This window comes from Sturnira hondurensis, unplaced genomic scaffold (genome assembly GCF_014824575.4).
Source record: "Sturnira hondurensis isolate 20B ecotype Veracruz unplaced genomic scaffold, ASM1482457v3 Scaffold0003681, whole genome shotgun sequence".
Lineage (NCBI taxonomy): Eukaryota > Metazoa > Chordata > Mammalia > Chiroptera > Phyllostomidae > Sturnira > Sturnira hondurensis.
In genome coordinates this window covers 5,064,976-5,083,674 of record NW_028076312.1, presented here as the reverse complement: position 1 = coordinate 5,083,674, position 18,699 = coordinate 5,064,976, and the positions used below count along the sequence as shown (strand labels likewise).

The following is an 18,699-nucleotide window of genomic DNA, read 5'->3' as shown; positions in this document are numbered from 1 at the left end:
GCTTCCTGGAACGCTAAGTGCCACATGGAAGAGTGGACCTAGAGGACATTGTGTAGGAGCCGAGTGTGTCTTTGAACCGAGAATCACACTCAGCACCATGAGGTGATTAAATACCCTGGGGGGTGGACGCTCGCACACCCCACCCTCGACTAGCTCCTGGTCACGCACTTGCCTGTGGATCCGCATGAAGGATCCACTGCCTGTCTGTCTGTCTCTGGATCCCTGTCTGTCTCTCTGCTTTGCCCTCTCCCTTCACCCCATGCACAGGGGACCCCCTTCTGTTCGTTACAAGGCATGTGATGAGATCCTCCTGCGGTGTCCTCTCTCACTGCCTCTTGTTTCCACCAATCAATTAACTAGTTTCCCGGATGCTTTGGGGCTTTGGGTGCTGACACTTGAGGAGTGTCCGGGCCTTCGTCGGCTGGGTGTGTCCGATTGACCTCTCACAGTTAGACCCAGGGTGCTCCCTGCACCGGGGACGTGTGACCTCCCACTGCACTGTGTCAGGAAAGGCTCACGGGACAGCCCATCTGGCCACTTGGATAAACCTGGGCAGCAGATCTGGCCACTGTAAAGCTGCCCTGTCCTGTTTGTAATTAACAGTCACTTCTGGGGGATGCTCTGAGACTGTAAACTCTTGTTTCTCAACGGCTTTTCCACCAAGGTTTTGGTGTTCCTTGATGGCTTGCCTCAATCAATCAGCGGGTGATTCCTGGGGGGGCTGTAGCAGTGGGGGTCCTGCTACAATCGAAAGGTAAACCCTCTAGTTCCCGTTTAGGTGGCATCCATGTTTAGGTGGGGTGGAGCAGCACCCCACCACCATCACCATGGTCCCCTGGCTCATCTGCTAGGAGGCCTTGGTCTCTGCGCTGCCCCTGCAGCAGGGCCTCAGGACTGGCCGGACCCGCAGTGAGCCAGCAGGCCTTTCTCCCGGGAGGCCGCCTGTGTGCTTGCAAACCTACCACCGCTGCTGCTGTTGCAGCAACAGCACTGGGCCCGGCCCCTTCATAGCTGGCTCGCACTCTCCTCTGCTTCCTAACTCACACTCAGCTGGGCCTCCCTGTCCCTTCAAACCTCACAGCACTATCCAGAGCACCCTCCACGTTTCCAGGTGTGTGCTCCCAAGGTATCCCCTTCATTCTCCTACCCTCAGGAACGGAGTGTGCCTGTGTTAGGGGTGGCAGTGCCCGGGGAGAAGATGGCTTTATTGTAGTGTTGTAAGCTGTCCCGTACCCCGAGAAGAAATCCATCAAACCCTTGCTTTGTCCTCTTCATTGGCTCCCTTGGCTTCCTACTGGTCTCTGTGCCTGTAGATGACTTCCCTGAGGAAGCTCTGGTGGCAGCAGGTAGGGAATGTCCCTCTGCGCACAATCCTTGGCCCATGTTTAGGGTTAACATGTAGATGAGGAGGTTTCATTAGCTCCGTTCTTCCGTGCAGACGGAGATCCTCAGAGATGGAGTTGCACTGTCCCAGGGCACCCAGGAATGAGCAGAGCTGGGGGCACCTCATCTGTGAGTTCCAGGCCAGGGCCCTCCCCAAAGCACCCACCCACCCACATCACTTCCCCTTATTTCCTCTAGAACGTCACAGAGCGAATCTGTTTCTGGATGGGGGAGATAAGCAGACCCATGAAGGGGCGGAGGCTCCTCCCACACTTCTCTCTGTCTTGCCTCAGTATCCCTCCCTCTCTGATACATCCATGAACTCCATCGCCAATGATAGTGGCCAACAGTGAGAAATCAAGTAGTAACAGCAAAGGCAGGTTTTACTTGTAAAACTCTTCTCTTCCCTGGTGTCCTCTCTGGACCCCAAACAACCTTTGACCTCCAGAGACAGGAACCTAAGTGTGGGGCTTGCCTGGGGACAGAGACCAGTCAGCGGCACAGAAAACTCTCCACCCAGCAATGCAACGGTCTCCTGCCACCAGAGACCTTTTCCCCAGGAGAGAGAAGCTGAGGTCGGCAAGCAGAGAAATGTCTCCCTCAGCTTTTCCTGCTCTCCTCAGACTGTTTCTGGGAAACTGCATGCGTGTCAATATTGACTTTTCTAACTGTGCAATGTCTTTTGTTTATAAAACACTCCAACCTTGCAATAGCTCCTGTTTATAAAAGGGGAAAAAAGCTACTGACATTGTTGGGAGTCTTTGTAGTAGAACTTTGAAACTTTGCTTAGCAAAGTTGTGCAAAATGCAAACCGTATAGGGACTTTTGGAACTCACTGGTCTGGTCTGAGGTGACCTTTTCCATTTTCTAAAATGTTTGGTTTTCATGCCCATTTAAGTTGAGGACCTGGAGCCAGTGTAGACAGAGCTGGGATGGGAAAGGACTTGGCATTTAGATGTGACCCAGTCTAAGAGCGGGGAGCCCTCCCATAGCCCCCAGCAACACATGGCACACATGCCAGGATCAGCTGAGAGGAGCTGTAGAAACCAAGGGGGCCCATGCCCCCCCTACGGGCTCTGATTTAAGTGCTCTGGGCTGTGGCCTGGATGAAGGACTTCAGTGTCTCCCGGTCTGGGGGCAGTTGGTACCTAGTGGGCATGTAAGTTGCTCAGGAGACTGTGCCAGAGTGGACCCAGGCCTGGGGACATTTTAGAACTGCCCAGTTGATTTTAGTGTGAAGGCAGATGTTAAAATGTCCCCACCAGAGAAAAGCTCTCTGGGCCTCCCCTTCCCAGGGAGTCTGCCTTTCACAGGAAAGCCCTGGAGGACACATGGCCACGCTTGTCTCATCCCAGAAGGTGTAGGGAAGCTGTGCGGGCACCTGTGGGGAACGGCCCCGCCCCCTGCCCCGCCCCCCGCCCCGCCCCAGAGTGAGGCTGCCCAGTCATGGTCTGGTCCTGACCCTTGCTGCGCCTTCTCTCTGTGCTCCCAGAACCTTGGCCATTTATTCTCAAGTATGCATGTGGCTGGCCAAGACGGCGTTTTACGTCAGTCAGAAACAGAAAAATGTGCTGTGAATGGACATGGCTCCCTCCTGGTTTTGAGAAGAGGAGTCATCCCAGGGAGCATAAACCCCTGTCCTATAAAATGTGACAGTCCCAGCAGGAATCTTCCAACCTGGTAGGGGAAAGGCAGGGTCCAGTTTCCAAAAGAAAATTTCATTTCCCACTTCGAGAGAGCAAGAGCCAAATCAGGATAAGGAACCAATACAGATCTAATCATCACAGAAAGGAAACTTATTCCAGGATACAGCCTGCTCGGAGCGGCAAGTGTTAAGACAAAACAGGACACCAGTGGCTGCCAGTGGGCCTTTTGGTGGGATCACTGCAGCATGGGGGATGATGTAGGGTCCTCCTGCTCACTGGTGGCCCTGACCTTGGCTTTCATGGACCTATTGATCCACCTGAGGAAGTTGGTAACTTTGGTGTAGATCCCGAACTTTCCTTTCTGTGCACATCCTTCTCCCCAGCTCACAATGCCGGTGACAAAGTAGGTGTCCTTGAACCGGGTGACATGAGGACCCCCACTGTCCCCCTGACAGGCATCCTCAGGCTTCGAGTCATAGCCAGCACAGAACATGTTTTGGGTGATGGTGAATTTGGTGGACAGTTTGCACGTGTTCCTGTCCACGTAGGGCACCTCCAGCATCTTGAGGGTGGCGGACGCGCGGCCCTTCTCATGGGTGCGCCCGAAGCCGCTCACGATGCCCGACTTCTGTGTCATGAGCGAGGACTCGGCCCAGTCCTTCTCAGGCAGGCAGGCGGGGGCCACGTTTCTGCGGAAGCTGATGGGCATCTTCAGCTTGAGGATGGCAATGTCACAGTCGTAGGTGTCCTTGTTGAACCGGTTGTGCTTTATGATCACCTCCACCTCGTGCACCATCTCGTTGCCATCTTCCTGTTCTGTGTTCCGGTCACCTGGAGCGGGTGAGAGCACACGGTGTCGGCTCCACCTGGGCCGGGCACTCCCATGGGGTTGCTCTCTAAAGTAGCTATTGGGTTTTTTTTTTCTGATTAAAAAATGGTCTATGGTCACTAGAAAATTTGAAAAATGTAGGAAATCATAAAGAGGTGAATATAAATGGCCTTCAATTTCTTGTCCTAGGGGCAACTCTGTGTCATATTTTTCTACCTATGTTCAGTACCTCGAAGACGTTAGGTTCACTCATCGGCAGACAGATATTTCCTGAGTGGGTGTCATGTGCCAGGGACATGGGTCAGCTGAAGGCCTTATGTTCTCGACCCGTGTGGTCTAGAGAGTCACCACCAGCCACAGGGGCAGCCGGGCACTCAAATGGGGCTGGTGTGAATGGAGATGCTGGGAGAGTCAAATTTCAGACTGAGAAAGAAAAACGTATTCAAAATAGCTCATAAAAAATTTTATAATTGATTACATACCAAAATGATAATATTTTGGAAAAACCGGGTAAGATAAAGTGTATGGCTAAAATTAACTTTTCACCTGTAAACTTTAAAATGTAAAAGAAAAACAATGTAACTAGAAAATTAAAATTCTCTATGGGGTTCACATTCGGTGGCTTGTGCCAGACAGCGCTGGAGTGTGGTAGAGGGTCATAGACAGGACAAAGCACTCCCACCGACAAAAACATGAGAGGCAGAGGGGCTCGGTGCTCGGGTTCCTGAAGTGGGGCTCTGACAGCCTCCCCAGAGGAAAGGTCCCGGGGGGGGGGGGGGGAGGCCCACCACCCAGGGCAGGGACACTGAGTGCGAGGGCTGTGCAGGGATGGTGGGGCTCTGGGCTGGCTCAGGGAAGGCCACCCCGCCCCTCCTGGGGCTCCCGAGCCTCCTCATTTTTCTCCTACCCCCCATTCTCCATCTTAACTTCCCCCTCCTCCTTCTCATCTACTTCTCAGTCCTCTCCTTCCTCCCCTTTTCCTTTGCTCCCTTCTCCTCCCTGTCCTTCTCTTCCCTTCCTCCTGTTTCCCTCCTCCCCCTCTTCCTCTTCCTCTGCCTCCCACTCCTGCCCCTCTCCTTCCTCCTCTGTGAAACTTCTCCCAGTCCCCAGTCTGGATTCCAGGAATTTTGTCTCATGTTTCCAACAAATCGGGCCAGTTCGAATGGTCCCTGAAAGTATGAAGCGGCGGTGGCCCTGCAGGGCAGCTGAGGGGTTGCTGGCACTTACCTACCCTCACCTTGAAACTCTTCGCTTGGAGAAGGCAGTGAGCCGCGGTGAGGACATGGAAATTATCCAGGATGGTGCCACCACAAAAGCCCACGTTTTCCTCGTTGATGAGCAGAGCCTGTGAAGAGAATGCCAGAGCCAAACAGGTTGAATGTGACTTTCTGGAAAGAGGAATTCGGAACCCTTATTTCCAGTCTCCCTCTCCACTGCACCCATCTGCGTTGGGGTGTCCTCCTCCCCAGCTGGTGTGCCTGCTTGAGCCTCCCCCTGTTCCTGCTCCCCCCTCTGCTGCCCCTTCCCGCCAGAGGACTGTGGGGCCTTCAGACCAGAATGCAAGGCCCAAGCTAGCCCACCTACTGTGCCCACCAGACCGCTTGGGCTGTGGCCCGGTGTGGCCAATCCTTCTGACCCACTTCAGACCCACTGGCCATTCAGTCCAGTGTTCTGGCACATTCTCCGAGAGGTGGCTCACGGTGGACCCCGTGGCACCTTCCTAGCTCCTCCCAACCCTCTTCCTGATTCCATAGCACAGGTGTGGGCAGCACCTCGCGCCTTCTGGCCTTTGCTTCACCGACCAGCCAATGAATTGACTTAATCATTCACGCCACAGACCTTTGTTCAGGCCCTACTAAGCGGCAAGTGTTAGTCACTGACTAGGGTTCTGTCACGATTTACCCACTCCTTTACCACTTGCACTACAAACTCAACAGAAGACAAAGATTAGTTTTCTGTCTTTTCTGGGTCTGTCATAGCATTCTCTGAAGAGTTCTGTGCAGAAAAACAATGTTCACTATGGTAAAAATCCTTCTTGTCTGTGCGGCTATGAGTTATTATACACCCTCGACCAGCCCGTGAAGAAAATGCTCGCCTACGCTGGTGTGACTTCTGGGCTCCAGAGCAGTTCCACTGTCCAGGCCACCCTCCCCTTGATGGAATGCCACCATCAAGGTCGATTTCTAGGGAAGTCTGTACGGCCCCTTCTGGAAGGGGTTTTCACCCTGGTTTGAGATTTGGGAGTGAGGAGTATTCCACTGGGAATGCGCATTGACAGAGCAGGGGAAAGGCACTATAGGCAGACAATTCTATTTCCCGCCCCCCAAAGGACCAGGCTTGCAAATCCAGAGACAGAGCATTTTGTTTGTTCCTTTCTCTTGGGAATGCCACATCCTCTAAGCAACAATTATTGGCTGGGGATATGTGTAGGTTGATGAAACAGTTAACATCAAGCTCTAAAGGAATCCTTGAAGATGTTCCTGCCTAGTATGTGGTCGAGGTGCCCCTTGACTTACAATGGAGTCACATGCCAATAAGCCCATTGTAAGTTGAAAATGCATTGAATACACCTATCATGCTAAATATCATAGCTTAACCTAGCCAGCCTTCAAGGTGCTCAGAACAGCCCTGGCTGATGTGGCTCAGTGGGTTGTGTTCCGGCTTGCAAATCAAAAGGTTGTGGATTCGAATCCCAGTCAGGGCACATGTCTAGGTTGCGGGCCAGGTCCCAGGTTGGGGGCAGGGGAGAGGCAGCCAATTGATGTATCTCTTGCACATCCATGTAGCTCTCCCTTACTTTCTCTCTCCCTTCTCCTCTTTCTCAGAATAAATAAAATTGAAAAATAGTGCTCAGAACACAATAGCCAAAAATACTGACAGCATAATTCACTGTGACGTTTCAATTGTTTACTCTCCTGACGGTGTGGCTGACTGGGAGCTTTGGCTCACTGCCCAGCATCGGGAGACAACACCATCCTGCCTGTCTCGTCCTGGGAAGACCCACACGCAGCACTTCCACACCACCATAAAGTTGGAAAATTATAAGTTGAACCACCTTAACGAGGACCCACTATAATGTTTATCTGCCCCTTTTTGCATGATTTATCAACTCATAATGCAACTTGGGGAATGAGTGAGGGAGAGTCAGTCTTTTTGAGATTTGGACACTGCCTGCTATTCTTGAAGATGGAGATGTGGCAACTTGCTTAGACTGGAGCCAGGAAAGTGAGAATCACGGATGCCCACAGCCTCATCCATGGAGGGACCCTCCGGTGAGGGTCCTCCTGCTCGAGTGCCCCTCCCTGTCCTCTCTGCCTGTGGAGTCCCGTGTAAAGCCTCTCTCAGAGCTCCGAGCAGGACACCTCCACCCTGTGGGGGGCTTGTCCTATTCTTCCCAGTGGAACTTCATCTGTGCCCACCAGTACCGCTTTCGTGGCCTTTATCACACACCAACTTGAACTGTGGTCATTTGGGTGCCCCTCACCTCCCAGATCTAGATGGCCACACGTCAGAAAATTTGCTCTGATGGTTTAGCAGCCTATGTCACAACCCTCAGCTCTGGGCCCGGCATACATGTTCTCTGTAAACAACCAGATGTTGAAACGCCCTCCCCTTGGGCTCTTCACAGTTCAGACAAATGCGCACTTGCCATGTACCTTGGGGGTGAGGGTGAGCCGAACACATTTCTAAAGGAAGGTTGTTGGTGGCTGTGGGATTTGTGCTTGTAGGAGAAGCCGTGCTGGCTTTGGGCACTAAAAACATGAGTCCAAGTTAGATCGCCAGATAAAATAGAGGACATCTAGTTAAATTTGAATAAAATAAACAGCAAGTAACTTTTGGTACCATAAGTATGTCCCATGTAATACCTGTCATATGTTTATATTAGAAATTATTCATTGTTTATGTGAAATTCAAATTTAAGTGGAAGTCCTGTTTTTATTTGCTGAATCTGGCAACTTTTGTCCAAATGAACACCTAAATTAGAATTTCTAACTAGTCTAATTAGAAATTAGAAATGAAACAAGGAGAGTAAATCTTTCTGCCTCCAGTCAAGGAGAACAGTAAGCGAGGCCCCACCCACCACAGGGAGCTGCCTTCTACCTGCTGACCGAACCTGCAGCCCCAGCTGGCACCCCATCTCTCCTTCTACTGTAGGTAGAGATTTGAGGACTCAAATCCAGAGCCCACAGATGGGAGTGGGCAGCAGGGCTGGGAGGGCATTGGCAAGTGCCCAGCTTCTTCTCCTCTCAGGCTCCTTCAGCCTCTCAGCAGCGGAGCCCAAAGCCCGTTGGGGGTCCACTTGTGTGCCTGGGCAGCGCCCAGCCAGGCTAGGTTCCCCCATCCAGTCAACTTGCAGGCGCGCTCAGCAGTTACCTGCCAGGGGCACTCGCCGTCTCTGCAGTCCCTCCCTCCCACTATCCGGGTGAGTGTCCTCTCCTCGTCCACAGAACTGGGAGGCTCCGTGCTGTTGAAGTCCAGCAGATGGAAAGGGTCCACGGTGGGTTCCAGGTCTCCAGGGTCATGCAGGTCCGGCATGATGGTTTGGGAGGGATCTTCGCTGTCGTCAGAGGTCTGGGCCACTGACCTTTTCCTGTTTGTCTTAGTGTGTTTCCCACAGGGAAAAGGATCTTAAGAAAAAAAAAGGCCTGGGGCTTCAGCAAAGAGAACATCTCCCTAACCTCACACATAGGTCACTATGTGGTGGGGGTGGGGGCGTGGAGGGGGGTGTCAGGGAGGGCCCACCTGCAGGGTACTGGGGTGAGGCAGCTGGGAAATGCAGTTGGGAAGAGTGAAGAGTGTGCTCAGGACCTGGGAAGGGGTGTGAGGAACTTCTGGGGTGTGGCGCACTCTGTGTCTTGGTAGGGTTGGGTCACAGGTGGATGCAATTGTCACAATGCAGGGAACGTGCACTTCATACCAGTGTACCCACTGTGTGTCAGTTTTACCGAAATGACAGTGCCATGGTCACTGACCTTTGGGGGTTGACCCGTATGCTGAAGCATTGAAGGGAATGTCTGTAATCTACTTGGAAATGTGTCAGAATAATGAAGTGGCTGGTGATGGACAGAGGACGAACGGGGGCGGGGCAGACAGGTGGTGAAGCAAGTAGTGGGAGATGTTAATGGTAGAACCCAGGTAGGGGCCTGTGGGTGCTCACTGTCAAACCCTCTCAGCCCTGCTGTTTTTGAAACATGCTGATGAAATGTTTAGTTCACAGGCCTGTGCTCAATCCATTGAGCTACACCAGCCAGGGCTGAAATGGTTTTTTGTTGTTGTTGTTGTTGTTTTTTTTTTAGTATCCTGGGGGAAAGGGACATCACGTGCAAATAATCTGAAGCATAAAAAGGAGCACAATGCCATGGCTTTGTATGATAATGTCTAAAAATGATAGCTATCCTTAAAGGCACCACGCACAAGGGAGATGCCAAGTAAGTGTGAGAAAATTTCCTCTCTGTGTTGCCACCAACTAGGGAACTGAGGCAGAGGGAGGGAGGAACCAGAGCAGAAGAGAGAAGGGGAGAGGCGTGGAAGGCCGATCTGGAGATGGACAGCTGCCCTCCTCTGCTGTCTCATGTTTGTCTAAGATCAGAGAAGTGAAACTTAGTTCTTTTTAGCGTTTACATGGGCTCCTGCGGGGACCTGGAGGAGCCTCCCCCCCACCCCCATTGGACTCTGCCAAATGTGTTAGCTGGAGATAAAGCATTCGTCACCCTATGGTTTGCTAGGTCTTGTTAATTTTTGTACTCTCTGCTCTTCGAAATTCTAAATTAAGAAGTAGTTTATTTGATTTTATTCTCAAACATCAAAGTTTATTAAATTAATTTGCAATTATTCCTGGAATTTAAACAAAATTTGCATGCAGGTCTACTTCCAATTTTTGAACCAGCTTAGGTTTAAAATCTCATTACCAATAGACAGGTAAATGACATTGTCTTTTACTTGTTGAGAGAGCTGAGGTTACACAACCACAGTCACCCTGGACTGTCTCTGCCTTGGTGGGGAGCGGAGCTGGGACTCTGTACATCCAACTTCCCCCCTTCCCAGCCCCCCACTCCTGCTGTTGACCCTGAAGCTGTTGGTCAGTCAGGGAACCACACTTTGAGGAGCAAGTTGGAGTCACTGTGAGATTAAGTTCAGGAAAAGGGGTGGCCTCTCAGGCTGGCCCCAGGCTGGCCTTGCAACACGGGGGGACCTCCTTACAGTGTATGAGAGCTGGCCTCTCTCTCCCCGGGGGCCTGGCACACCATTCTTGATAGGTCACGCCCTCTGCAAGTTTCTAGGTCAGACTCATGGTATCCAGTTTTTATCAAGGAAAAGAAAAAATAAATTTGATGGACACCGGGGCCCATGCAACCTAAATTAGTTCTTGAGGGTCCTTGGTTGCCCTTCTGGCCCCTGCACTCTCTGCCCAAGTCCATGGCTCCCACAGCCAGTGCCCCTCACCAGCCTGCGCTCTCACTGTGGTCCACTGTGACACCCAGCCTCCCTGGCCGCCTGTTCTACCTGGGGCTACAGAACACGCCTTCCTCACACCCATTACACAGTTAGGGTTTGCAATGAGCCAGGCACTGTGCAAAGCGCCCTCCATGAATTACTCCCTTACTTTTCACACTCACTGAGAAGTTGGGTAATATCACTGGTTCCATTTTTCAAATGCTCACAGAAACAGTGGGTCTGTTTCCAAATCTTGTGGCCCACCTGGGATGCTCCAGCCCCCTGCTCCCTCACCTGTGGGAATGCAGGACTTGCCGTTGTCACCCAGGATGTAGCCCCTGGCACAGGAACACACCACGGAGTTCTGCTGCTCGCTGCAGAACTGGTCGCAGTCCCCGTTATCCAGGCTGCAGAACTTTCGCGTGGCTGTGGGAGAGGCATGCTGGCTCTCAGGACAGGCTGGGGAAGCTGAGGCTGCAGCTGGCTGGGAGGAAGGACAGCAACCCCAGGGGGACAAACACCCCCCACCCCGTGAGCCCTTCAGCTGGCCACCCGACTAGAACAAAGGGCCAGAGCCAGGTGGCTGACACATGAGAGATGGCACAGACAGGACAGGCTGCCCAGGGCAGGCTGGAGGCGTGAGGGACCCATGCCTCCGAATGAGCTCTTCTCACTACCCCTCTGCCTCCTCAGACCATCTGGGGAAACCATGAGTGTCTGCTGAGCCCAGGGCACCAACTTCTTGAAGGTTCTTAAGTAATCTGATCATGCCCAGTGAAGGCCCTGGAGGCTGGGAGGGTCTTAATTAAGTTCAGCCCTAAAAAGGCAGGAGGGTCCTGACCAGCACGGATGTGCTGACTGCAGGAGGGTGGTGGGTTCCAGCACCAGTTGGTCAGGAGGAGCCGGTCAGAGTGGCCAGAGCCGCCCCCCCCCACACACACACACGCCGAGGCCAAAAGATCTGGGCTCCAGCGTGGCCGGACAGGAAAACAGGCAGTGCACACCCTGGGGCCAGGCCGACCCAAATTCTAGACTGGCCCCTCCATCACTTGTATGAACTGGGCAAGTTATTTAAACCCATGGGCCTCAGTTTCCTCACTGGTAAAGTGGTAGAGGTCACACCACTGCACAGGATAACCCTCACAGGTCATGTGAATCTCTTGGCACAGCGCCCACATGAAGCCGCATCTGGACCTCAGAGCGGGTGGAGGGGGACCCCCGCCCGGTCAGCAGCTCGGCTAAGCCGGAGTCACCCTCCTGCTTCCAGTGCGCACTGTGATGCCACCCTGGTAACTTACACTCCACATTTAGGTTTTGATGAAAAAATAATTATAGTGCAAAGATCGACATTAATGAAGCGTTAGAAAGCATTCACAAGGGCCCCGGCGTCAGCCAGAAGTTGCGCAGGAGCGGCAGCTCTGGACGGAACAATGCGCAACTGATATTCCCACTGGGGAAAATCCAAAGTAACTCAGTCCAAGAACACCTTCTCAAGATTACAGATTAAGTAATTTGAAAGAAATGCAATTTTTTCTCGTTAGGGAAAACTTAGGTAATACTAACCTGATTTTTATTTAATTTATTTTCCACAGTAGGAAAACTCTTAGTGACTCTTCTGTGTAGAATTAATTAAATGTTTCAAATTTTTATAGTTGGACAATCCCGAACACTTAATATTGACATTTGCACTAACAAATGTCAGTGAAAGGTGGTGCGTTCGAATCACTGTCCAAGACGACAAGGAATGTGAGTCACAGGGGTCAGGGAGACATTCTGCTCCAAGGGGAAGAAAGGCAGCCCTCGTTTCCGTGTTAATGGACCACACACTTCATGACTGTTCAGAGACGTGACTATGTGTCTTACGAATGTACTCCAAAATTGAGTGATTGGAGAACATTTTGGGGCTTTTACTGTATCTTCTCTTTTTTTCTTACTACAGTGGCCCATCATAATGGAACACAGGCTCTGAATCAGAAGTGACATGAGACAGTTTCCTTGACGTTTTAGCTGCTTCCCCCCCCCTTTCCCAGCTTTGATTCTTCAGGTAACTCTGGCGTGAACGCACACCAAGCAGAGAAACTCACGTAATTCACAGTTTTTGCCTTCATAGCCCTCCAAACAGGTGCACGTGTACTCCCCGAGGCCGTCTTTACAGCTGCCCTGGTTCAGGCAAGGGTTGCTGTCACACTGGTCACCATCTGCAAAGAAAGGGTTTATTTGGAAACCCAAGCTTGCGGACAAAATGACTTTGCTGTGTTGATCTTGGCACACATTTTTCAGATAAACATGAGTGAACTTCAAATTCTTCCTTGTTTCCCTGTAAACAGTTTCTCCTACCTGAACTTCATTTCATCCCTACCTTTTTTGGGTGAGCGTACGTGATGCCCTTTTCTAAGTGGATCATTGACTGAGGTTTCCGGTTTTTGCTGAAATGTGTCACAGAATTTCTACCTCACAGTGAGGAGCTTTGGGCTGGCGGCCAGGTGGGGCCAGCTGGAAGGATGGAGGATATGCGGGTGCCTGTACTGTGGGCTGAGCATTTTAACAAGAGGGTTGTTAAGGTACCTCTTCCCAAATACCCTGGGGGTGAAATGAGATTGCAGAGGCAACTGCTCACCACTGACACGGGACCTCACATTTCGTGGTGCACCTGTACGATACGATCTAATTTACAAGTAAGTCCAATAGTCATTTTGAAACATTTGAATGCTGTTACCAGAACAAAAACACTAGGCATGATTAACACCATTTCAGGTGCTGTCAACATTAAACCAAGGTGGTTACCTTATCAGAGGACCCAATCTGTCGGTCTCTGTTTCTAACTAATATAGTTGGATTTAAAAAAATTATCACCAAATTTGGTGTTCTTCAATGAGAGGAAACTGATTTGAATCTATATTTAAGTAACAAAACTAGAATTAGCATCAAGTTACTATTAAAAGACTATTTGACAATAACTTATAAAAATACTCGTGGGGAAAAGTGTTCAGTAAGTAAGATCTACACAGGAGCAGAACGGCAATTCGGGAAGCATTTTCAAAAATTCAAATACAATTTCTCCCAATTTAAACATCCTGATGAACCCCTGTCACTTAAGATTAAAAAAGAAAACATCTCACCTTTGTATTTATTCCAGAATTCATTCTAAAAGGAAAAAAGATTGTAAAGCGCATTAGGGAAATCACAGGCATTTCAACAACCATAACCCAGTAACTCAACCTGAACAGGGTACTTTCCCAAACAGAAGTAATTTTCTGGGACAAATTGCTCTAGAAATTTTCAGTCTAAAAGAGAAAGGTTTTCAGATCTTCTGCATCTACAAAACTGTGGCTTCATTTACCATCTCTGTTGAATATTGAAAATTTATTTTCAAATTAATTACCAAGAAATGGATTGTACCAAAATGCTTTGCTCTGTTTGCTGCCCCAATGGGTTTTTAGTTGAAGTACTTGGGTCGAAGATTCAACAAAGGATTGAATTATTGGTGAATAATGGTGGTAATTTAAAATAAGATAATTAGCCCTGGCTGGTGTAGTTTAGTGGATTGAGCTCGGGCCTGAGAACCAAAGGATCATGGTTCGATTCCCAGTCAGGGCACATGCCTGGGTTGCAGACCAGTTCTCAGCAGGGGACCCATGAGAGGCAACCATATATTGATATTTCTCTCCTTCTCTCCTTCCCTTCCCCTCTAAAGATAAATAAATAAAATCTTTAAAGAAAATAAAAAAATATGATAATTAGTAATTAACTTAAAACAGAGTATCAAGAGCCTATATTACACTATAGGAAATATTCATGGTCTTAACCTTTTTTTTTTCTGTTTGTAGCATCTCTCCAACCCCCAGATTTAGGTGTGAGCTCACATATAATTTTAATTGGAAATAAGGTCTTTGCAGATGTAATTAATCAATTGAGATGAGATTATACTGGATTAAGGTGGGCCCTAAATCAATGAGAGTGTCCCTGTAAGAGATATCGAAGGACACACAGAGGCACACAGTGAGAGAGCCACGTGAAGATGGAAGCAGAGCTTGGAGATGTCCCCTCAAGCCAAGGAATGGGAAGGCCCGCTGGCAGCCACCAGAAGTGACGGGAGGGGCCTGGAACAGAGTCACCCCAGATCCACCAGAAGAAACAAACCCTGGTGACAGCTTCTGGGCAAACTTTGTAGTCTCCAGAAATGAGAGAACAGATTTTTGAAGCACCCAGTTTGTGGTTTTATTTTGCTTTTTTTTTTTTTTTTAGTGTCTTAGGTGGAAGTTTCAGGTATCAATTTGAGACATTTCTTCTTTTCCAATAAAAACATTTAATACTACAAATTCCCCTGTAAGCTATGTTAGTGGAGTCTCACAGATGTTATATGTTGTATATTCACTTTTGTTCAGCTGAAAATATTTTCTAATTTCCTCTGAGACTTTCTCCTTGGCCCATATATTATTTATAAGTGTGTTGTTTAGTTTCTGCATGCTTGTGATTGATTTTTGGTTCATTTCATTATGGTGAGACAACATATTTTATACAATTTCAATCTTTTAAATTTGCTAAGATGTGTTTTATGGCACAGGATATGGTCTATCTTGCAGGAAGTTCCATGGGTTCTTGGCAAGAAAGCGTGTTCTACTGTTGTTGGGAATCCTGTAAATATCAGTTCAATGGATTCAAGTCAAGTGATGTCTGGACATCTGGAGCAAAAAAAAAAAAAGGCAAACTCACAGTTCTCTGATACTTTGAAGTCTAGTCTCCCTCTATGCACTGCTGCCGTTTATGTTTCAGAGCCCTCAGACAGCTGCTCCGTGCACTGCGTCCGGGTTTTGCAGCTGTACTCACTGGGGGCAGGGCAGACTGTGCTTTCTCTACATCACTTGGAGCCAGAACTTGTTGATAGACTTTGGTCCAGTAATCCTTCTCTGGAGCAGCTGTTCTTAGAAGACAATCCGGAAGAAATATATGTGTGTGTGTTTTCACAATAACAAAATAGAAATAACTTACGTGACCCAAACACGAGTAAAGTAAGTATGTTGATACAATAAAATATAATTTAGCTCTTTAAAATTATGAGTATGGTAGCTACAGAGAAGAGAGGGAAAGTGTTTGGGAAATGATGCTGAGAACTTGGATTGACACCACAATTACTTTTATTATTTAAAACAACTATGTATGTGTATGTGAATCGAAGGAACATTTAAAAATGAAAATAGTTCTTGAAATTATGAGTAACATTTTTAAAGAGGCAAGTCATTTATTAGGTAATGAGTAAAAATGAATTCTCAATTCCTCCTCTCTCTTATGGCCGCTGGAATGAACTCTTGCCGTCAACTGGAGAGAAATACACAAGAACCCCTGGCAGACCTTGATCTTCTGCAGAAATACGAAGACATCTGAGCCACACAACTTAACAATTGCTGTTTTCTAGACAGAAGTGCCAGTTGTGTTTTCCGATGTATTAGTGGTGGCTACTTTCTGCTTCCTATCATCAGGCTTTATGGTAGTAAACAAGTTCTCCAATGTTACTGGAGTCTGTAAGGTGATGTGGTTATTGCCTGTGCTGCAGCCAGCTGTGTGTTTTCCACGGTAGTGGAGAGGTTTTTGTCTATGAACACAGCCTCCTCCTCATCAGTGGCTTTGGCCTGTTCTCCCTTTCCTTCCACCCCACCCTTCCTTTGAGTTTTTATGAGTTTATTTGAACCCAAGCTGATGCTACTTGCCAGGACGCGAGATCTCGAATGCTTTGGTCTTGCTCTTCAAAAAGCTGCTTGCTGCTGCATCGAACTATTTAACTCATTGCAGGCACTGCATCGTTCCTTCATGACAAGCAGTTCAGAGTGCTCGCTGAGCTCCAGAGTGGTCCATTGGGCCCTGGATCTCGGTATCTGGGGATGATCACAGGTGAATGTGGGGTTGCTGCACCTGGCTTTCAGTGCCTCTCGCACAAAATTATCAAAGAGTCTGGCTGAGGTCTGAGGTAGAGGACATCCAATAGCTTTTGCCATACAGGTATTATCAAGAATTTTTTAGTTTCTTCAGTTCTGAAGAGGCTAGTTTCTTGCAGGCTCTGGCAGGTTAGTTGGAAACCTTCCCAGGGCTTTCTCAAGTTCTTCTACCATGCTGACTCTTTGGAAGGATGGGGTGAAGGGTCATTCTCTACCTCATGGGTTTGTCCTTCTGGGCCATCGGAATGGTGTGTGATCTTGTCTGCAATGTGCTTCACCATCTCTGATATAATCTCCATGATTTCATGAGATCGTAATAATCTGTAGAGGCCGTGTGAAGTTCACAGGTGGCGAATCAAACTCAAATCATCTGAAAGTGGCAGCTAATTCCACAAGCCTGGTCAACACCACTGACCACTGGCATCTTATGGTAGAGTTCTGGAGCAATTCTTGTATGTAAGTTCATGTCCAGCTTATTGTGCTAGGTGATGAAAAGCTTGACCACAGCTTCCCTTGGAATAACATTTGTCCTAGGAATTTCAGTGCCTAGGAATCCCAACTTACCCTCAGACAACTTATATATGTGATGCTCTTAGTGTGAATGATAGAATTCTTCTTCATTCAGGTTCAAGGCTAAGTATCTCCAATGATAATGTGTTTCCTTGTCTTTGAAGCCACAGTGAGATTAAGGTAACACGTGTGAGCAAGGAGGCAGTAGTGTGATTTTGTGGAGAATGACCCTCAGCAAACCCTTTTTTTCTTTTCCAGGGTTGTCCTGAACTCCAATTACGTCTCCCCAAGGTAGTTGATTATTGATATGAATAAATTCTTTTGATTTAAAATCCTTGAATTGGCCAAGATGTGCAATTTAACCTGATCTCTAAGGGCACAAAAGATGAACTGCCCCCCGAAGCTCTTTTGGTGTGGATCCTATGTGCCTCCTTTAAGGCGATATTTGCCAGGTGGTCTCCAGGTGCAGCAAGTGAGTGGGTCTACCTGGAGCCCGTGTGATGGCGGGTCTCCCCAGTGCCTGGCATCTGGTGGATGCTTCACTGCAGTCTTGCAGTGTGGATGGGGGTCTGCCGTCAGCGTGTGGTGGCGACAGCAGGTGCCTGACCTAGCTGTCTCTCATGGAGCTCCTGCTTGGCCTCCTTCTCTGTGACTTTCTTCTCAGCTTTCAGGCATCTTCAGTTCATTCGCACCCAGTTCCACTTGCTGCCATCCACTGTCATCTCACCTCTGCATGGTGGCCATCTTTTCCCAGGGCCCTACCCAAGGTGGGCGAGGCTTATTAGCTATTTCCAAGAAAGGGACAAGGCCCTGCCTGTTCTAGGGGGAGGGGGAGGTGCCTTGGAGCTGCCACTTTTCTGCTATGTGGGCATGATGTTGGGTCTCATGGCTCACCGTCTGTCATGCACCTGCGCACCCATCACTCTAAAGGATGCAACTCAAGTGCCCACCATCAACTATAGCTGTGGGTATGGATTTGGGCAAAACCACAATGGGTTCCGTGTCTCTCTCTATCTTCCTCTCTTTCTCACACTCTCTCTCATTTGTGCATGTGTGTGTGACCTGTTATATTTTAGAATCAATGTAACAATACCTTCAGAAGTTTTCTTAACTCACCATGACTGATTTTGAGCCACACCTTCCTCTCAGTGTCCCTCCCCCACAACATGGTGATGTGCCTCACCTGGTGGGTGAAGACGCAGAGACCAATGGCACTGTGAGTGACAGAAGGAGACAGTCTCCCCACTCCCCATGCCAGAAAGTCTCTCTCGAGCTGTGCTCTCCTGGCTGAGCCCACAGCACATAAGAACATGTTGTGGGTGCTCAGCATAGGCTACAATGACAGCCTCCAAGGGAGGGGTAACCAGGCCAGAAAGCATCTTCATCTGGGCCCAGCGTAGTTCACAACTGATCTCTGTCTCACCGACCCTTACCGTCTTCTCCGTGTCCTCAAAGATTTCTCGGGCCTCTTCATAGGAGCAAGTCTCTTCTAAACACTCTCTTTCAAGGTTTCCTTTCTTCAACTCTTCGAAAATTGTATTAGCCCTCCGGACCCTTTCCAGGAAAGTATTGGCACGTTCCCGTTTAATGAACACTGGAAGACATGGAAGGACACAAGGTACCTTATCAAATTACCTGCTCTGCCCACCATGTCGTTTCTGTGCTACAAAAGACTGAAAACACCTTCTCCTTGCACTAAGGCAGTTGGGAAGGAAATGCCTATCTTCCTCACGACTCCTCCTTGAGTTATAGAGTAAGACACCTGTCTAGACTCCACACGCCCTTCTCTGGAGAAGTAAACACATTCCATACAATCAACTTAACATTCTCCCTGCACTTTCATGCCCAAATTTAGGGTGGTCAACCCAAACCCTTTTTCTTGAACTCTCTCTTCTCAGAGTGGTTCCAGTTCACTGTCATCCCTGCACCTCCCACCCCAGGCTACTCTACTCTGTGTTTTGGCTCA

At 49.0% G+C, this 18,699-nt stretch overlaps 1 protein-coding gene and 1 long non-coding RNA gene across 2 annotated transcripts in view; one reads left to right on the top strand and one right to left on the bottom strand.

Annotated features, from left to right (window-relative positions):
- Nucleotides 1-3,156: 3,156 nt before the first annotated feature.
- The window catches only part of F10 (coagulation factor X), a 20,159-nt gene continuing 4,616 nt past the window's right edge, over nt 3,157-18,699 (bottom strand). The window contains exons 2-8 of the mRNA XM_037042067.1: nt 18,167-18,327; nt 13,413-13,437; nt 12,378-12,491; nt 10,588-10,719; nt 8,233-8,486; nt 5,086-5,203; nt 3,157-3,860 (exon numbers count right to left, since the gene is read on the bottom strand). Of these exons, the coding sequence (XP_036897962.1) occupies nt 3,265-3,860; nt 5,086-5,203; nt 8,233-8,486; nt 10,588-10,719; nt 12,378-12,491; nt 13,413-13,437; nt 18,167-18,327 (1,400 nt within the window). The 3' untranslated portion in view covers nt 3,157-3,264. The remainder of the gene's footprint in view (nt 3,861-5,085; nt 5,204-8,232; nt 8,487-10,587; nt 10,720-12,377; nt 12,492-13,412; nt 13,438-18,166; nt 18,328-18,699) is intronic.
- The window catches only part of LOC118984250 (uncharacterized), a 17,092-nt gene continuing 14,146 nt past the window's right edge, over nt 15,754-18,699 (top strand). The window contains exon 1 of the long non-coding RNA XR_005065885.1: nt 15,754-15,817. This is a non-coding gene — a long non-coding RNA (uncharacterized LOC118984250). The remainder of the gene's footprint in view (nt 15,818-18,699) is intronic.